Raw genomic sequence first — 20,703 nt, 5'->3', positions numbered from 1 at the left:
TATTTTGATAGACCCAGGGGAACTGAAGAATTTTGAGCAGAGAAATGATATGCTCAGAGCTGGCCTGGCACAGGAAAGAGGCTAGAACAGGTAAGATGTTACTATACAAAAGGCTGGGTGAAAAGTACTGAGGGCCCTGATAAAGTGGTGACAGAATTAAGAGTGTCCTTGAGTTCCACACACATGAGCAAAAACTTTAGACAAACCTTGGCAGCAGATTGTATACGGGACAAGGAAATAAGTCCAAGGTATTTGAGCCTGGGGTAACTGAGGAGAGTGTTGTCATTAATGGAAATAGGAAAGTGAGGAATATAATACACATGGGATTCTGAGTTTAGATTGTTTATAGAAATTAGCCGGCATCTAAATGGAAAACTTTTGGAGAGAAAAGTTTATTCAGTGCTTTGCATTTAGTAAATAGCCCAATTACTATTTGATACATTAAACTCTGAAATAATTTTGGTCACGCTTTTTTAAAAAGCCAGAGAGTTTATTTCACTGCCCTGGTAGTGAAATAATACAAAAATGATTATCACTGGGCCAAAACAAAAAAACACACACACTCCCCTCAAAAACACACCAGAATCAGAACCCACTTTTGGGTTTAAGTGTTACTCAAACTACAAGTGCATAAACTGAACAACATTTGTCTTAGAATTCTAATTAGGAAAATAATTTGACATACCTTCTTAATCATTTCACCAAGTTTAAAAGATGATCTTGTGCCTATTGAATAATCATCTTGCACTTCCGAATAGGTATAATTAATTATTGCCAAGAACATGTTCTGGAGAGAAATATTCAAATAAGAAATTATTTCAATAAAAATTTAGTTTAAATGTTAGTGATTTTGGTAAGTGCTGGGATTTGTAAAATTAGATTTAAATTTTAAAAGTAACTCATATGGTCAGTAATAGAGAAATTGCTCTGAAGACTAAAATATAGCAGACTAGGTAATGTGTAGTTTGTGGACCTAGGCAGACATGTTTATGGAAAATAAAATTTAAAATAGTGCATATGAGTGGTTACTTACATATATGCATTAGTCAATGTGAAGTGTTCTGACAGCTAAACAGTGATACTATAATTTTTTCTAAGTTGTTAATTTCATTTCTCACTCTAAAATATGTATGCAAAAAAGGAAACATATGATCATTCTTACCAGCAGGACAAAGAATATGAAAAAGATGAAGGTGATGAAGTAAATGGGTCCCAAGATAGGATTGTCTTGCTGAATAGCAGCAAAATTAAAATCCCCAAGAATAATTCGAAACTGTGTAAATCTTTGATGAGAAGAAAGAAAATGATTAGACAATATTATATCCTGTCATACATGCATGACAACTGATACGGGTTACCAGTGTGTCTAGCAAAGTGTTTAGCTGTGTATGGCATATGCTGTATGGCTTTAGCTATGTACAGCACGGAGTTCTATAAAACTGAATGTAGAAAATTCCCCTGAAGGCAAGACTTGAGGTACCTCAATAGCTGAACAAGTAGTCCAGGAAATGTTGGGCTTCAATTTATTTAACTAATGTCAACCCAATGTTTACCTGCAAGATTTGAACCTTGGGCTACCTTTTAACCAACTATCTTCACAGTGGCCTCCTTAGCTATTCCTGTGCCTTCCTAAAGCTTAGAACACTTTCACTTTGTTCAAGTAATTTTCAACTTGTACCTAGACCCAAGAACCCTAAAATGTCTTCTGATACCAATGATATGTTTAATTTTTGCTCTTCTTTTAAAATAAAGAGCCAATAATTAGTCACATGCTAAGTCTCAAACATGATCCTGAGGTTTATTTTATTCTCTTCAATAACAATAAAAACTTGGTTTTGATGTGAAATAGCATTTGAAATATTTTTAAAATCTTCAATTTCTTAATTTTATATTTATTTTTTAATTTCTTTATTAAGGTATTACATATGTGTCCTCATCCCCCCATTATCCCCCCCAACACTCCCCACACACACACACTCATGCCCTCACCCCCCTGTTGTCTGTGTCCATTGGTTAGGCTTATATGCATGCATACAAGTCCTTTGGTTGATCTCTCCCCCTTACCTCCACCCTCCCCTACCTTGCCTCTGAGGTTTGACAGTCTGATAATCTTCTCTGTATCATTCCAATTTTAGTACATGTGCTGCCAAAGCGCGTACTTAATATTAAAGATGGAAAATTAAGAAATTAAGGCTTGGAATGAGCATAGCTCTAGATGTAGAATTAGAATTTCTTAATCTGAGGTCTTATTATTCTCATCATTAATTTGCAGTGGCATTGCCAGACACATCAGGAGTATGTTATAAATTATGTGAGTTCCTTATTTTAAGGGGGAATCTGGGAAGGAATTTTTGAATGTATGTAGACACTTTGCATGATTGGCCAGTCAGTCAAAAGGGAGAGTGCTTCTTATTCCGTGTTGCTTAGCCAATCACATAAAGGAGCATAGGGCTATCTACCAAGAAGGAAGAAAATGCTTTCAAAGAAATCAGCTATTTGGAGTCCTAGGAATTTCATCCCTAGTACCCAAAACCTTAAGTCATGCTCAAAGTATTAATTCCAGCTTTTAATACTGGTTTGTAATGCTCTTCTACACAAGGTAAAAAGAGAAATGCTGAATTGCAAAGAGACCAAAATTTTGCAACAAATCAAATGTTTTTTCCTTTTTGGGATAGGAGAATAAAAGGTTCTGTTTTAATATTTCTAACTTGATCTTTAAAAAAAAAAAAAGAAAGACCAACAACATGTTTTTTTTTTATTGATTTCAGAGAGAAGGGAGAGAGACATAGAAACATCAATGATGAGAGAGAATCATTGATTGGCTGCCTCCTGCTGGGATCAAGTCTACTACCTGGGCATGTGTTCTTAACCAGAATTGAACCCAGGACCCTTGAGTCTGCAGATGGACACTCTATTCACTGAGCCAAACTGCCTAGGACATGCTAGCCCAGGACATCTTAATTCAAATGATAAGAGATCCCTTGGACACCTAGGTCATTGGTCGGCAAACTCATTAGTCAATAGAGCCAAATATCAACAGTACGACGATTGAAATTTCTTTTGAGAGCCAAATTTTTTAAACTTAAACTTCTAACGCCACTTCTTCAAAATAGACTCGCCCAGGCCGTGGTATTTTGTAGAAGAGCCACACTCAAGGGGCCAAAGAGCCGCATGTGGCTCGTGAGCCGCAGTTTGCCGACCACTGACCTAGGTGATTAAACTCAGGCTTTAAGTCACAATAAGAGGTTTACTTTTAACTTGAGGCTGTAGCACTTTAGGCTTCCTGCTTGATTTGTAAAGAGGTTATCTGAAAATCCTCCTTTGCCCCCCCCCCCCATACCCCCCCCCCCCCCACACACACACCCCTAACACAAACACACATGCAGGTCCTGGGCATTGTCTTTTGTCTTCTTCCTAAGAGGTGGTCAGAAAGTTTCTCAATTTTTTTTTTTTTCTGGATCAGCAAAAATACCTTCAGGGTGGAGATTTTTGGAAGATGGTAAGAAAAACTCGGAATCTGTCTCCTCACCTAGACAACAATCACATTGGCAGCTGGCTGATAAAATTATTTTGGAATGCTGGAGTCTGTTGAAGGCTCGCAACTTCCAAGGAAAGGCTCAGGCAGTTTTGGTCAATTCCAATTTTTAGTTTGGCAGTAGCTACTCATCTCCCACCTTCCATCCCATGGCATACAGCTGTGCATGTATTCCTGGAATAGTTTACACGCAGCTTGTGGGAGTCAGGATGGGCAATAAGGACCCTGTTCTCCAAACATCAGGGGTTTGTGTTCTGATCGCTGCTTCTGATCACAGAGGTGCAGACACCCAGGCAGGTGTTCTCCACATCTTTGTTGTAAGCTCCCTCTCCCCGCGGCTAAAGCAATGTCCTTGGAATTTAAAGGGCTAGTGCCCTTCCTCCTTCATTTTTCTCTTTTTCTCCTTTTGGGAGATACTATAGACTGGATGGTATTCAAAACCAACTGCATATATGGAGGAAATTAGAAATTCACCATGCATGCCCTAGGGCAGTGGTCAGCAAACTCATTAGTCAACAGAGCCAAATATCAACAGTACAACGATTGAAATTTCTTTTGAGAGCCAAATTTTTTAAACTTAAACTTCTTCTAACGCCACTTCTTCAAAATAGACTTGCCCAGACCGTGGTATTTTGTGGAAGAGCCACACTCAAGGGGCCAAAGAGCTGCCTGTGGATCGTGAGCCTCGGTTTGCCGACCACTGCCCTAGGGAAAACAGGCTCAGAAAAGACCTAAGAAAACATTAAGTTTACATCTTGGGCTGTTACTTAGTATGGACACAGCCTGCAATAACAACAAACCAGCAAACCCTGTGGAAGGGAAAGAATCTAATTTACAGAGTTACCATTGTTACATTCAAATGTCCAGTTTTCAACAACAAAATGACAAGACATAAAGATATAGTAAGGCCCATTAAAAGGAAAGAAATAAACCAACAGAAATGATTTTAGACAAAGATCAGATGGCAGGCCTGCTAGACAAAGGCTTTAAAACAACCATCTTAAAGATGTTCAAAGAACTAAGAAGACATGGAGAAAGTAAAGAAAATGACATATGAATAAAGTGGAAATATCAATAAAAAGAAAAACTAAAACATTATAGAGCTAAAGGTACAATAACTGAAATAAAAATTCACCAAAAAAGATATTTTTTTCACTAGAGGAATTCAAAAGCAGATTTGAACAAACAGAAGGGAAAAAATCAGTGAATTTGAAGATAATTATCGAGTCTGAGGAACAGAAAAAAAAAAAGATTGAAGAAAAGTAAGCAGAGCTAAGAGACCTTGGGACCATCAAGTGAGCCAACATATGCATAAGCATATGAAAAGATGCTCACTATCACTAATTAGGGAAATGCAAATCAAAACCACAATGAAATATCTCATACCCATTAGGATAGCTACTAAAAAAAAAAAAAAAAAGACTGGAATATAAAAAGTGTTGACAAGGATGTGGAGAAGTTGAAATCCTTGTGCACTGCTAGTGGGGATGCCAAATCATATAGCCACTGTGGAAAAGTTTGGCAGTTCCTAAAAAAATTCAGAATATACCTTAGCTGGTTTTGCTCAGTGGATAGAGCGTCGGCCTGTGGACCAAAGGGTCCCAGGTTCGATTCTGGTCAAGGGCATGTACCTTGGTTTCGGCTCCTCTCCACCCTGGGCTTTGGTTGGGGCTTGTGCAGGAGGCAACCAATCAATGCGTTTCTCTCACATTGATATTTCTCTCTGTCTTTCCCTCTCTTCCACTCTCCCTAAAAATCAATGGAAAAATATTCTTGGGTGAGGATTTACAAACGAACGAAGAAAAAATTCAAAATAGAATTACTATATGATCTAGCACTTTCATCTATGGGTATATATCTGAAATAATTAAAAGAGCCTCAGGGAGATATTTGTACACCCATGTGCTCAACAATTAAAATATGGAGGCAACCCACTGACAGATAAATGGATGAGCAAAATATGGTATAGACATATGGACTATTATTCAGCCTAAAAAAGGAAGGAAATTCTGACATATTCTACAACACGGTTAAATCTTGAAGTTGTTATGCTAAAGTGGAATAAATCAGTCACAAAAGGACAAATGCTATATGATTCTCTAGGTGCCTAGAGTAATCAAAATCACAGGGACATAAAGTAGAATGGTGGTTGCCAGGGTCTGGGATAAGCAGGGAGATGAAGAGTTCTTTTTTACTGGGTATAGAGTTTTTCAGTTTTGCAAAATTAAGAAGAGTTCCGGAGATGAATGGTGATGGTTGCACAATATAAGTATGCTTAATATCACTGAACTGTATCCTAAGAAATGGTTAAGATGATACATTTATGTGTATTTTACCACAATAAAAAAAATTCTTACTGACTTAAAAAAAAAGCCCTTCAGGGCAAAAGTAACGTTGGCTGCTGGGCTTCTCTGGATTCTTGCCTTCAGACTGTGGCCCAGTTATTACTCACTTTTTTGTTAGTTATACAGAATTTCAATGTTTTCCAGCTTTTTCAATTGGCCTGCAGAGGAGGTTGATCTGAATAATCTAGGACATCATTACCAAGCACAAAAATACCCTCAATCCATTCCAGAGTTCTCTACTTATTTATCCTGTGGCTTATACTTCCAATTTTCCCACTAACCAAGGTAAGACAAATTTCTGAGGTTCTGTAAAGTACTACATTTATATTCAATATCTAATACAGCTACATTTTAAGTAACACTTTAATTAATATACTAGAAAATGACGAAAAAGTTGTTAAAACTGCAAATACTCTTTACTCAGGATAAGCTAATTAGACATTTTAAAAAAGTTTTTTTTTTTGTAATGTTTTATTGATTTCAGAGAAATGAAGGGGGAGGGAGAGAGAGATAGAAACATCAGTGGTGAGAGAGAATCATCAATCAGCTGCCTCCTGCATGCCCCCCTACTGATGATCAAGCCCAAAACCCAGGCACGTGCCCTGACAGGGAATAAAACCTTGATCTCCTGGTTCATGGATTGACGCTCAGCCACTGAGCCACACTGGTTGGGCTAATTAGATTTCTTAAATTATAGGTTGTTTGAAGTTGAGGACCTTTGGAAGTGATTTAGTTCATTCCCTTCATTTATAAATAAAGAAATTAGGGTCTAGAAATGTTAAATAGCAAATGGCAGAATTGGAAAAGTAGAGTTACATCCTCTTGGTTCCTAGTCTACTCTTCCCACTACTGATTTAGTAAAGGTTTATTTCAGAAAAATGTCATTACATTGTATAACATTGGTACTTCAATTCTTTATATGTGGATGGTGAAAAGAGGGCAACCTAAGACATTGTTTTAGACCAGATGTCCCCAAAATCAACAAAAAGGGTCAAGGACAAATATGTTCTTAACTAAAGTTAAGAAAGTTATTGTTTTTCTTTTTCTTTCTCACAGCCATATATTACTATGCACTAAAATTTCCCAATCTTACTTAAATCTGAGGCCATTTTCCCCCAGACAATCTTGGTCTAGAGTCCACAGGGTGTGTTTTGAGAATTGATATTTTAGAATATCATAGTTTACTTGTACAGACAGAGCTTTCTTTACCTACTTGAAAAGGGGAGTAAATTTATTGAAATTATTCACTTTTAAAGGAAAGCCTGAATACTTTTTTAGGGATTCTAATTAGTTTTATAAGTTTGTTGCCTGCTGATTGCTTTATACGTATAAAGCTATTTTAATTAATTAATTAATTATTTTTTTAAAACACAGCTTTACCAGAGCAGCAAAGGGCAATCAGGTCAACATCAATAAAAGGATTCTAAAGATGGAGACCTCTAAAGAAAACACGATTTCCTTTGCTCAGAGACATGGAACCAATTTCTTTTATCTTAGATAAAATTTTCACTTCTAGTGAGAAATGAAAATTATTTTTCCAACTTTACCTAGTAACTCTTAAAAATACTGATATCACCATCCATTTGAATCTTTCAATGCCTAACCATACTTTGAGTATGACATACTTAGTTAATAGTGAAAATATAAAACCAAGTTTAAAGTTATTAAAGCTTTTATGTTACTACTTAACATAGATCTTTCTGTGATTTTTTTGTTATAAACTGGAAAACATAATTACATTTATACTAAGAGCTTACATGGAATTTTGAAAAGTAGAAAAGTCGTCAACCTGTGATCCAAAAATAAGAAATCCTAACTGGGCATAAGCAAAGAATATTATAAAAAACATGATGGCAAATCCTACTATGTCTTTGATACAGCAGGATAAGGTTGATGACAGCTGAGACATTGTGTTATTAAAGCTTATGAATTTGAATATCTGAAAAAGAACAAAATTAATTGAAATAGAATATTAAAGATTATAATTACTTAAAATAAGTTAACTTCAGAAGAAATCTGCTTTAATTTCAAAGAGGTGCTTAATGATAGTCAGGGGTATTTAAGGATGTGTCAGCAATCATTACATGGCCAAACTACTTTTAAAATTATTTTATAGTTAAGAATATCCTTTTATTTTTTCATGCTTTGTAGTTTAAGTTCCCATTTTGATATCTAATATAAAAATATTATATCTATTCTGTTGTATCTAACATAATAAAATATAAATACCTTTATCCATGCAAAAAAGATGGTAATAGCAAGTATATTGTTGTAAAAAATGCGCCAGTGTGCGAGCAAATAGAAGTCTGAATATTGTTCAGTACGTTTTAACAGCTGTTCAAGTAAGAGAAAAATTTGTATTTTACAGTATAAGTTGAAGAAAATTGTAAAAAAACACAACTATATGGGGGAAAAAAAAGAAGGGTTAAATTAGAGGCTATTCTAAATCTCCTGCAGTCTATGAAGAAGCACATGAAAAAGTTAATCAAAAGTTCAACAAAAGGGAGGGAGAGGTAAAACGTAGGGTTTTAGTAAGTGGAAGTAAGCCTCAATTTATAGAAGTTAATCATCATAAATGTAGAAAAATATTTATCAATCTGACCATCCTAATCTATCTGCCTGCTTGTTTGAGTCCTAAAACACAAATATATACAATGCCTAAAAATTCTGACTAGGCTGTAAGGATTTCTGCTCCATGTAACCACATGATACCTAAATGTTTTATATTTCCACCATATAACACTACAAGGACAAAATTTTACAGTTTTTTTTTTTTTTAAAAAAGAAGCCCCATTGGAACCCTTTAGCAACTTCTTTATTTATTTATTTTTTTGTGTGTGTGTGTTATTTATTTATTTTTTTTAGCAACTTCTTTAGAAGATTTCAGGACTAGATATCAGAGCTTTATAACTGTCATGAAAATTTCCTTTTGATTACCCTTGCCTGAAATAGTCAAATCATTAAATATTTAACACTATGCCTGCCATATGTTAAACATTATTGGGGGTATAGAAAGGAAGATGGCACACTTTCTGACTCTGATAAACTTTCAATCTGGTTTTGGGAACCAAGGCTTATCTATTAACTTGGCCAATAGGGGTGAAAGATCAGCTTGTATGCACCAGAAGTGTTTGTTCATTGTTCCTAAACCATGCTCTTACCATTTGTCACACCCTGCCTACATCTCTGTTTATTTTATTATGTTCTAGTGCCAGGACTGGCAGTCTTTGGAGTTCCTTTCAGAGACTGTTTCTGCATACTGGTGTCCTCTGTGCCCACAAGCTACCCTCTGGCTGTTCAAACCTCCTCCCGCTTCAGCATTTTGTGTAGGCTTGTCTTTAGCTATTCTTTCAAAATTCAGTGCGAGGAGGAAAGCAGATTTAGGCAACAGAGAAAAGATCCATGATTTTCAACATGATTGTAGAGAATAGATTTTTGAGTGGGGGTAGGTGAGACCTATTGTGTACATTGAATCATAATACCTATGGAATTACCTATTCCTCTAGGTTTACCCTGGTCCTCCCAAGAATCAAACCAGGAAGAAAAAAAAAAAGACTTTCCCCTTTTGGAAGCACACCATCAGTATGTATTATAACAGTTCGTTTTATGATTTGATATTTGAAGCTTTTAAAATAAGTCCCGATGAATAAAAATTTCTGCTTTTTGCACCTTTTTTTTCTTTTTTTTTAAATATATTTTATTGATTTTTTACAGAGAGGAAGAGAGAGGAATAGAGAGTCAGAAACATTGATGAGAGAGAAACATCGATCAGCTGCCTCTTGCACACCCCCTGGGGATGTGCCCGCAACCAAGGTACATGCCCCCGACCGGAATCGAACCTGGGACCCTTGAGTCCGCAGGCCGACGCTCTATCCACTGAGCCAAACCGGTTTCGGCTGCACCTCTTATTGATGGGTTCATATGTGAATTCCTTCAACCATACATTTGAATAAATACTTACCACCAAAAGTAGTAATTCTAGCCAGTTCCAAATACGTTTGAAATAGGCAAACTTAAATTCTTTCATTTTTTTGCCTTCTTGTATTATGAAGACAGTAAACAAAATTAAAAATGTGATTTCACAGAAAGCAATAAAATAATCATAGTAGCTAACATATATGAGGAATTTCACTGAGTAAATCTGCCATGAAGTAAGTATTCCTCCAGTTGCAGGGAATTCTGCCACCAACCTGTAAAATTAGATTTGTGCATTTCAGGCATTTATATTTCAGTACGTAATTCAATGTGAAATTTCTAATCAGTGCTGATGTGTAATTTAATAACCAATTATTTTATACAAAATATGTTTTCTTGAGGTCATGTGTTCAATTTGAAAAATTTCTAGTGGATTTACTTATTTAATGACTGTACTCTTTATGTACTTTGCATATTTCCAATAGTCAAAGACCAAGATAAATAAGAAAATGAGATGTGATTTTAGCCAGACATTCATTCTATGCTACGTTTAGATTGTTTGTTCATAACTGGGAATACTAATTTATCTCCACAGGAGCATGAGATGATGAGATGAGATGATGTTCAAGAAAATGCTATACTGTTAGTTACTATTATTAGTCAGGACTCACCCCAAAATACGTAATTCTTGAATACTTCAGAGAAGGGAAATACACTCTCTTTCTTTACCTTATCAGAGATAGTTCTTGTTTCTAAATGCCAAGATCACATATTCTACTAAAGCAAGTGTATGTTTACTTTCGGCACTGATGTTGGATATGAAGATCTATATGTAAATATAAGTATTAAAATGAATTCCATCACTAAATATAATAAGATTTTGAGGTTGTTCACAGTACTTCTAATGTTCTCCACAACTTCAGATAATTAAGAATTGGCAGTACTTTAAGGAACAAGCATCTCTATCACCATGTCACAAAGTAATTATTTCTACCTAAAGATATTAGCCTATCTTATTGGTACTGGAATAAGATGCTGCCAAAACAAGAACAAAAACAAAATAGCCAGTTAACAAGTGGAAAGGAGAACTATTGGTTTCACTTTGCATATAGTAGATGTGCAATGTTGGATAAGTGAATGCAGTCAAAGAAACTCAATATTTTGATCTGAAGTGTAAACAGAGAAGCAAAAAGAGAGAAAAAGGACTGCATTTACTTTCCCAGATACAGTGTACAAAAAGGAAAACAAGTAGATGAGGTCTTAGTGAAAGCAACATACTTACAACTACTGATTAGATATACTACCAGATAAAAGTTCAAAAATCTGCTGGTTTAAAAAAAATAACATTTTAAAAGGTAACAAGGAATAAGCATAAAACCTAGAGAAAGGAAATCTGGATTTAATCTAGTATTACAGAGTTCTTCATATGCCTTTAAGGCAATTACCCCAATGTTTCTACTCTTATTAGGACATAGAAGTGATTTGGATTCTTCACTTTATCCTGATAAGGACTAGTAGGAAGGGTGAACAATGTTGATAAAAAGCTCTTGATTCCTTGATCAGCTCGTGTGGCTTGGTTGGTTGAGTGTCATCCGGTTATATTCCTGGTCAGGGCACATGCCCAGGTTGTGGGCTCGATGCCCAGTAGTGGTCCTGCTGGAGGCAGCCTATTGATGTTACTCTCTCATTGATGTTTTTATTTCTCTCTTCTTCCTTCCTCACTCTCTAAAATAACACACACACATATTTTTTTTAAAAACCCAACAACTCTGATTCCTTAAAGAGAAGAACTACAAAATAATAGGTATACTATCCATTGGCTGCTTAAGGTAATTCACTTGTTTTATTCATTTTTACAAATTTTAAAGGCCATGATTGTGTTTCACTGTAACTTTGCACAAGGGCAAAATCCCCTAATCAGAGTAAACACGAATTCCTATTCCATTTGGAGTAAAATTGTAAGGCTTATGAGGGAAAAGTGGTTCACCCATTCCCAGATCACTTAAAGGAAACTGATTCAATCCTCAGACAGATCCAGTCATGGTAATCCTATTTACTTTGCCAATGTTTGATTCTAGAACTCAGGCCTAAACCAATGAGCAGGTCCAGGTTAGGCAGATGACCTAAGGTAATTGGACTAATGGAAAGAATGTTTTCTCTTTGGTTGGCTCTCTTCCTTCTCCCCCTCCCCCTCTTATTTCTCGTCCTCTTTTTCTGCATGAGAGGATGTCTCTCTTCCTCTTTGTGGGTAACAAGTTAGCACCGGCATGTCCTTCTCATGCAATGGCAGAGATGCAAAAGAGCAAGTGTTACATTTTTTAAAATTACTTTTTGTTTGGAGAGGGAGAGGGAGAGGGAGAGGGAGAGAGGGAGAGAGAGGGAGAGAGAGGGAGGAGAGGGAGAGAGAGAGAGAGAGTGAGAGAGAGAGAGAGAGAGAGAGAGAGAGAGAGAGAGAGAGAGAGAGAGATTTGTTGTTCTACTTATTTATGCATTGATTGGTTGATTCTTGTATGTGCCCTGATTAGGAACCCATCCCACAACCTTGGCATATCAGAAGGACACTCTAACCAACTGACCTACCAGCCAGGCAAGAGAGCAAGTTTTAATGTACAAACTCATTTCAAGCTTCTGTTTGTATCCCCATATCTGCTAATTTTCCATTGATCAAAACAAATCACATGATTGAATCTAAGCACCAAGGGCTGGGGCAGTGCACCCTGCTCTGGGTGGGAAGGCAGTTGCAAAGTTACATAGCAAAGATGTGAAGATTTGGGACAATTTTTGCAAATCACCACAAACTCTAATCATGTCTAGGATGCAGAGTACTGTTATATATTGTTTAAAATAAAAAATGCCTCATTTTTGAGACAAAAATTTATAACTTAATAAAGAGGCTCATTCTGAAAGGAAATCAACAGATTTGAATGACTGGAATAGAAGAAGAAATCATTAAGACTAAATGTTAGACCTCTGCAATTGCAGGATGACAATAAAATTATATATCCTTTAGTAATATAAAACCAACATATTGTATGTAATTCTTCAAGTTCTTGAATATATTCTCAAATAATGAAATAATATGATGTTGCTTTACATTCTTTTTCATTATTAGCAGAATGATGTTATATTTTTAAGCTTATAATTTTAATCTCAGTACAGACATGCAAAAACTGGAAACCCTAATAAGAGTTCTGGATGTTTTTCGTTTATTTTATTTTATTTTTTAAGAGAGAAACATTGATTGATTGCCTCCTGTACATGCCAACTGGGAATCAAACCTGCAACCTTTCGGTACATGGGACCATGATCCAAACAACTGAGCCACCTGGCCAGGGCTCTGGATGCTTTTTAAATTTCTTAACAAATAGGTTTTGAATCACTCACCTGATGATGCAAAACAGGTTTACATTAGCATTGTATAACGTAAAGTCAATAAAAATAACTCTAGTCCCTCTTGTGATCCAGTTGTTCAGTTGAAGGTTAATGAACTTGTTTTTGGTTTCAGATTTTGATTTTGATAAAGTGAAAATATATCCCCCATTTCTGTAAACACCAACAAATCCCCAGTGCCAAGGGGAGTTGATACTAGGAGTAGAATACTTCCATCTGTTAGATATAAAAAAAATAGTGGAGAGATGAGAAGGATCTGAATTGGAAGCATTCTAAGAATTTCAGCTGAACTTTGGTTCAGAAGTAGTTGTTAAAAGAATAGTACTAAGTTCATAAGTATTATAGCAATTTTGAAGCAAAACAATGAGTTGAGGATGAAGTTAAAAGAATTAATATTGAATATGTTTTCGTGTTTTAGTGCTTATTGTGGACAAGACACTGGACTACATATAAGAAAAAAATTTTTAAATCTATTTTTGCCTCAGGGAGCTTAAACATTAGAAAATAATGACTGACTTTGTTCTTTAACATATTGTCTCTGTTGTTTTATTAGATCTTAAGTCTTTGACTAGAACAAGAATACCAAAGGTTTTGATTCAGAAATGTCTGTCTCAGCATGGGAAAAAAAGGTGCTTCATAGTCTGTTTTCTAAAGGTCATATGCCATTTATAAAATACCCAGTACATAGGACCTTTGTTATAATGTAAATATTGTTTATAGGTATGTGATTTTAATGAAATTACATAAATCAAAGTAAAATGTGTGTAACTAAATTTTGTTTCCATTTTTTCTTTTAACTTAATTGTAAAATATTAAAAAAAAAATAAATAAAGCCTCGATTCCTCATTTCAGTCATTCTATCTACCCAAAATAGATTGGAACGATTATCCAAAAATGTACCACTTAGCGCCCCCGGGTCCAGGTGAGGCCATGTGTCCCTGGATCCGGGTGAGGCTGGGTCCCGGGTCCGGGTGAGGCCGCGCGCACCTAGCTTCGGGTGAGGCCACGCGCCCCTGGGTCTGGGAGAGGCCACGCGCCCCTGGGTCCGGGTGAGGCCACGTGCCCCTGAGTCCGGGTGAAGCCGTGCCCCTGGGTCCGGCCGAGACCAAACCAGAGGGAGTCGGACCTCCATTACCACCATTTGTCCACCATCCAGAGCTGAGGGGTCAGTGCTGACATGTACACATAAGGAACTGGTGCACATTGAAATTGGGTCTCTAAAGAACTGTTGGTCCAGAAAGAAACTCACTACAGACTGATTCATTTGCCTGTCAGCATAACTATTATTGCTCGTCTCACATTCAGTTCTTATATCTCTAGTGACACATGATCTCGCTCATCTAGGGGAAATGATGAACAACATAGACTGATGAACAAGAACAGAACCAGAAACAAGGAGGCATCGATTGGACTATCGGGCCTCAGAGGGAGGATAGGGGAGGTTGGGGGGAGGGGGGAGAGATCAACCAAGGGACTTGTGTGCATGCATATGAGCCTATCCAACGGTTAAGTTCAACAGGGGGTTGGGGCATCTGTGGGGAGGGGTGTGGGATGGGATTGGGGGGATGAGGACAAATATGTGACACCTTAATCAATAAAGAAATTAAAAAATAAATAAATAAATAAAAATAAAATAAAATACAAAAAAAAAAAAAAAAAAAATGTACCACTTAAATTGTATTTCTATTTATGATACTATGTTTGTTTATAGGGGGATAAAAAAAATGACACCACTAAGAAAAAAATACTCATATTTAATGAAAATTCCATAGAAAAGATTATCTGCCCCCTAAAATTTTCATTGAGTTTTAGAGGGAGTGGAAGAGAGGGACAGAGAAAACAGGGCCTGGGCGGGGGAGGAGCCTGCAACCAAGGTGCGTGCCCTTGATTGGAATTGAACCCGGGACTTTTTGGTCCACAGGCCAACAACGCTCTATTCACTGAGCCAAACCAGCTAGGGCACACATTTTTTATATATTGACAAGAGTCTACACCATCCGTTTTTGAGAACAATGGTCATAACATCTTTGGCAGGCATCAGCAGATGCAGTGCCTGTAGAGCATAACTGCCCCTTTTTAATGTTAGCAACAATAGAGACATCACTGAAGTAAGCTGCAGTGAGAAAGAAGGAAAGTTGCCCAGGACAACTAGGATACTCCGTAGGGATCCCAAGAAGCATTTGGAATGTGTTTGAAGTGAGTCTGGCCAGAGCCAGAAGAGCTCATTGAGTCTTGTAAGAGCAAAAATGGACACTTTGCCTTGTGTCCAATGAGTTAGCACTTCATATACCATTTGGCAGACAAAAAAATAACAGGTTCAACTCTTTCTTTTTTTAGACACTGCATCGCTGAGTTGTCCCTTTGATACTATTATTGGAACAAGACCCCTGTTGGTATTATTTGGAAAATACACATATTTTCACAATTGTTTAAAGATATAATGGTAAGCTGCTAGAAAACGTTACGGGTAATTTTATGCTACTTACTCAGTATCATCTTTAAGGCCAAAATCAGCTGTGTCTTCATTTTCAGAAGTGTATTTGGCATAACATTCACTCATCAGAAACTGAAGGGATGAATAGACCTTGCATGTGTTGTTTCGGACTTTTAGTTGACGGACTCTGGGGACTCCTAAGAGTATGTTCTCAGAGTAGATGCGACTGCTGTTCTTTGAATTATACAACTGGCTGTTATTGTACCATGAGTCCCAGTATAGACCTTCCAAAAGGGGTCCTTCCATAAACTTCACATGGAAAAATAAATGTTATGGGGCAAGTATTTTCATGTCAACTGTATAACAGACTTTACATTCATAATGTTATCCATAAGAATATAAAAATCAGTGATTTTGAAGATGAGTATATAAATTATTGACCAAGCCAACATTAATATTAATGATAATGATGACCTTGTTTCTTTGATAAGTTCCAAATTCCTAGCATGGCTTTCATGATTTGACCTAATTCATAGTTTGGCCTTTTCTACATCATCTTCTATCCTATATAATAAAAGGCTAATATGCAAATAGACCAAATGGCCAAATGACCGGTCGCAATGATGTGCTCTGACCACCAGGGGGCAGATGCTCAGCATAGGAGCTGCCCCTGGTGGTCAATACGCTCCCACAGGGGGAGCACCGCTCAGCCAGAAGCCGGGCTCATGGCTGGTGAGCCAGCAGTCAGGAGTCCCTCGAGGGCTCCCGGACTGGGACAGAGCACAGGCTGGTCTGAGGGACCTCCCTGAGTACACGAATTTTGTGCACCGGGCCTCTAGTATGCCTATAATGTCAAATATAGCCCCATATGTAGAATTATAGAACATATTGCTTATTCTTCCTAGAATGTCCTTCTGTTACTAATCCTTTAAAACTCAACTGAATAGTCATCACCTCTTGAAAGCCTTTCCTACCTCTTCCAGCATGCTCCAATGGTTGTGACATGGGAACCTGAAACTACTGTTTTCTTAGTTGTTCTTTCCTCACAATGTAAGCATTTTGCTAAGTGTAATGAAAAAAACAAATCTGTTTCAATGTTGAAGGAATGATTCTCTTATGCAATTAAAAACACTATAAAATTATATTTTGTATACATACTCTTTATTATATACTGTATATTACTGTAACACACAGTATAGGGTTGTATAGTATACCCACATGATAAATGTTTTACTTTATGGGCAATTTAAGGATTTTTAAAAAGAGTAATTTTCACTATACACAATTATAGACTGACTTTGGATCCTACCACATAAGCAAGTTTTTTATTTTCTAAATGCAATAAATAAGACATTTTAAAATTTTAATTTGTTTTTTTGTTAATCCTCATTTGAGGATATTTTTCCATTGATTTTTAGAGAGAGTGGACGGGAGAGGGAGAGACAGAGAGAGAAACATCGGTGTGAGAGAGATACATTGATTGGTTGCCTCCTACAGTTACCCCCACCAGGGCCGGAGATCAAGCCTGCAATCCAAGTACGTGCCCTTTACTGGGAATTGAACCCAGGACCCTTCAGTCTGTGGGTCGACACTCTATCCACTGAGCCAAACTGGCTAGGACAGTATTTATTTTTTTTAAATTATAAGCACTCACACTGAGAACATAGCTCCTCAATAAACACTCATTGGTTGGTTGACTCTAATATAAAGAAATTATATTCATTTTTACTCATTCCTTCACCAAATATGCACTGTATCAAGTGCCTACTACATGTGCCAAAGGTTTATGTAATACCTAAAGCTACTTTATCCACAGTCACATGCTACCTTACCTTCCAAAAATCAGGGATGCTGCAAATAGACTTAAAGTTGGTCCTTTCATCACCAGGCACAGAAGTGTCCAAAAACACAGATGACATAACTTTGTTTAAGTAATACATATGTGGGTTTACCATCCCAAAAGTCACTAAGGAGAAGAATTTTTTTTGTTTAAAAACTTATATTTAAAAACTGAGTTTATCTGGATTAAATATGTATTTATAATTTGTCCCCAATTTTGTTTTGAAATTCAATTTTAATTTTTGTCTAATTATAAAAGTAATAATAATAAAAAAAAACTAAAATAAAAACATATAAAGCAGGAAGAAGATTCCTGTACTTCTACTGCTAGAGTTAGATTTGGCATATACTTTCCAGATTTTTCTATACACACACATTTATAAAGAAAATTATTTTTATAAAAATGAGACCCCATTATACATACTATTCTGCAAGTTGGCTTTTTTTCTACGTATATTGAGAGCAGGCAATATACTATGGTGAGTAGTTAAGACTATGGACTTTGCCCTGGCTGGTTTGGCTCAGTGGATACGGTGTCGGCCTGCAGGCTGAAGAGTCCTTCCTGGGTTTTATGCCGGTCAAGGACACATACTCAGGTTGTGGAGGGGGCGTGCAGGAAGTGGCTGATTAACGATTCTCTCTCTTTGATGTTTCTCTCTCTCCCCCTCTCCCTTCCTCTCTGAAATCAATAAAAAAAAAATATTAAAAGAAAAAGACTATGGGCTTTGACTACAAATGGTTTGAGTCCTATCATAGAAATAGTATTTCTTACCTCAGTTTTGTTATGAGAATTGAGATAATGCAGGTGGAACATTTAAAACTATGTTATGGCACTTCGTAAGAATTTTAACAAGTATTAACTAGAATTCTTTCTCTTTATAGGGGTGGGTGGGTGCGTTTTAGAGTGGAGTGTGGAATAAATTTTTTAATTTTTTTTTTTGCTAGAAGCCCTTTAGTTTTTACAGATCATGTGTCTTCAACGTCATTCCATGGCACACATGAGCCTATGCCTTTCTTTAATATTGCATTATTTCACTGTAATGTTAAATAAATCCTCCGTTGATGGAGATTTAAGTTGTTTTCAATTCTAATTATATAAAGGTTTTTGATCCCAGAATAATGGGATTATGATATTTTTATATTTTTCTGTTCCCTAAATGTGGTAGTTTTTAAAAACCAGTCTAAGACATCTTAATTTATAAGGTTGGCTGCAGTTGTCTTTTAAATCAAGATCTAAGTCAAGCTCACACCTGCAAACCTATTAATTAATTGATATATGATTACCAGTGTTTAGTCCATACCAAAATGAAGTCAGTCAGGCCGGTGAGCTTACATCTACTCTAGGTTAGGCACTTTAAAGACAAAATGCTGGTATGGCTCAGTGGTTGAGTGTCAGCCCATGAACCAAGAGGTCACTGGTTCAATTCCCAGTCAGTACACATCTGGGTTATGGGGGTAATGCAGGAGGCAGCAGATTAGATGTTTCTCCCCTCTCTCAAATAAATAAAAATATTTTTAAAAATGTTCTTTATAACTGAAGTAAATGACATTGACCCACATAGGAGGAATGTAGGTTGAGAAGTTTTCCCAGTCCTTAACAGATCTGTATTGATTGAAGTTTTGTGACTCAGCACAAGCATTTTTTACTATTAATTGTGCAATAGAACAGGGAAAAGAACAAAGCAGAGACTAAAATGAACTCCTTTGGCCTCCTTTGTAGTTTGACCTATGAAACTGAGCTAATCCGATATAATAAAAGGCTAATAAGCAAATCGATTGAATGACAGAACAACTGGTCACTATGATGCGAACTGACCACCAAGGGGCAGACGCTCAACGCAGGAGCTGCCTCCTGGTGCTCATCAGAAGCCTGGCTCATGGCTGGCGAGTGCAGTGGTGGTGTTGGGAGCCTCTCCTGCCTCTGTGGCAGCGCTAAGGATGTCCGACTGCCAGCTTAGGCCAAGTCAGAACAGGCCTAAGCTGTCAGTTGGACATCCCCCAAGGGCTCCTGGACTGCAAGAGGGCACAGGCTGGGCTGAGGGGACTCCCCCGCCCCCCCCCCCCCCCCCGCCACCTCCCAGGGCACGATTTTCATTCACCAGGCCTCTAGTGTATCTATATGGCTCTAAAAGAAATTACATTCAAGACAGAAATGCCAACTGAAAGGAATAATTAATTCAGTCAATGCTGACTATGAAAGCTTTACATCTGTGATCTAAAGTTTTGACCCTTAAGAATTGGAAATAGCGCCAATGTAAATGAATTTAAGATAAAGTCTGAAATGTGTCACTAGTGTGTTTTAGTATTATGAAAGCCTCTGGCTTATAAAGTCCACGTTTTATTTCTCATCTCCACATAACTTTAGTTCAAGTAGCATTTTATCTACATCTGTGTACTTACATATACATAGGATTGTTAAAAAAATAAGGTAGAGTAATAACTCCTGAAGTATGGTTCTACTTTCTACTTCATTTCTGAAATGCAGGTTATGTTTTGGAGTCCCTGTGAAATATAAAACAAAAATTTCCTTACATTATTATGTAATTCATAATATATATAAATAACAATGATATAAAACCAGCCACTTTTAATGCTATACTGTGTGAAGGACAGGGTCTGTGGCTTCTGATTATATTTTTCTTCTCACTTTTATAAGGGAGGAATAATTTCTAACATTTTCCCATGGGGGTAAGTGGGCATTTTGTGACTGTATACTAATGAATTTTATAACATAAAACGGATGTACAGGAAAAGACCAGTCCTGTTTTAAAATGAAAAAGCAAAATAGAAAATAAACCCCCATATCTGTCCTTAATTGTTTTCTCCACCAGTTTCTTGGGAAGCCTGGAAGGGAAGAGGACTCGGCCTAGGATTCAGTCAAGGTCACGACTCCCAGCTGTCTAGCGACGGTCCTTGTACAGCAAATGCCCGAGTCCGGCTCTAGGATCCGGCAAGGGGCGAGTGCCCCGTCCCTGCACTGTTTCAGTTTTCCAGCCTGTAAAATGGGACCACCGTCCCAATCGGTTTAAGTGGAGGTCGTGAGGGCTAAACGCGCTGGAGGTCATCTCTCTCACGTGAACAGACACGGGGTTACAAAGTCCCCCCCCCCTAGAAGCATCCCTCACCGCCTCGGTGCCAACGGGATGCCACAGGCATGGCGGACCTGGGAGAGACGCCGGCTCAACTTCCCCAGGTCTGCAGCGCCTGCGCGAGCCGTCTCGCTCCTGCGCCTGCGCGAGCCTGCT

The 20,703-nt window shown here is 37.2% G+C and overlaps 1 protein-coding gene across 3 annotated transcripts in view; it reads right to left on the bottom strand.

Annotated features, from left to right (window-relative positions):
• The window catches only part of PKD2L2 (polycystin 2 like 2, transient receptor potential cation channel), a 34,821-nt gene extending 14,191 nt beyond the window's left edge, over positions 1–20,630 (bottom strand). For all 3 annotated transcript variants that reach the window (XM_028144986.2, XM_054717882.1, XM_054717883.1), the window contains exons 1-10: positions 20,584–20,630; positions 19,859–19,960; positions 17,452–17,585; positions 15,672–15,928; positions 13,180–13,401; positions 9,842–10,070; positions 8,110–8,280; positions 7,638–7,819; positions 1,163–1,283; positions 686–787 (exon numbers count right to left, since the gene is read on the bottom strand). In XM_028144986.2, the coding sequence (XP_028000787.2) occupies positions 686–787; positions 1,163–1,283; positions 7,638–7,819; positions 8,110–8,280; positions 9,842–10,070; positions 13,180–13,401; positions 15,672–15,928; positions 17,452–17,585; positions 19,859–19,960; positions 20,584–20,614 (1,551 nt within the window). In that variant the 5' untranslated portion in view covers positions 20,615–20,630. The remainder of the gene's footprint in view (positions 1–685; positions 788–1,162; positions 1,284–7,637; positions 7,820–8,109; positions 8,281–9,841; positions 10,071–13,179; positions 13,402–15,671; positions 15,929–17,451; positions 17,586–19,858; positions 19,961–20,583) is intronic.
• Positions 20,631–20,703: the final 73 nt, after the last annotated feature.

Source organism: Eptesicus fuscus, chromosome 6 (assembly GCF_027574615.1).
Source record: "Eptesicus fuscus isolate TK198812 chromosome 6, DD_ASM_mEF_20220401, whole genome shotgun sequence".
In the NCBI taxonomy this organism is placed as follows: Eukaryota; Metazoa; Chordata; class Mammalia; order Chiroptera; family Vespertilionidae; genus Eptesicus; species Eptesicus fuscus.
Note: the sequence above shows the minus strand (reverse complement) of the source record. Positions and strands in the feature narration are given on the sequence as shown.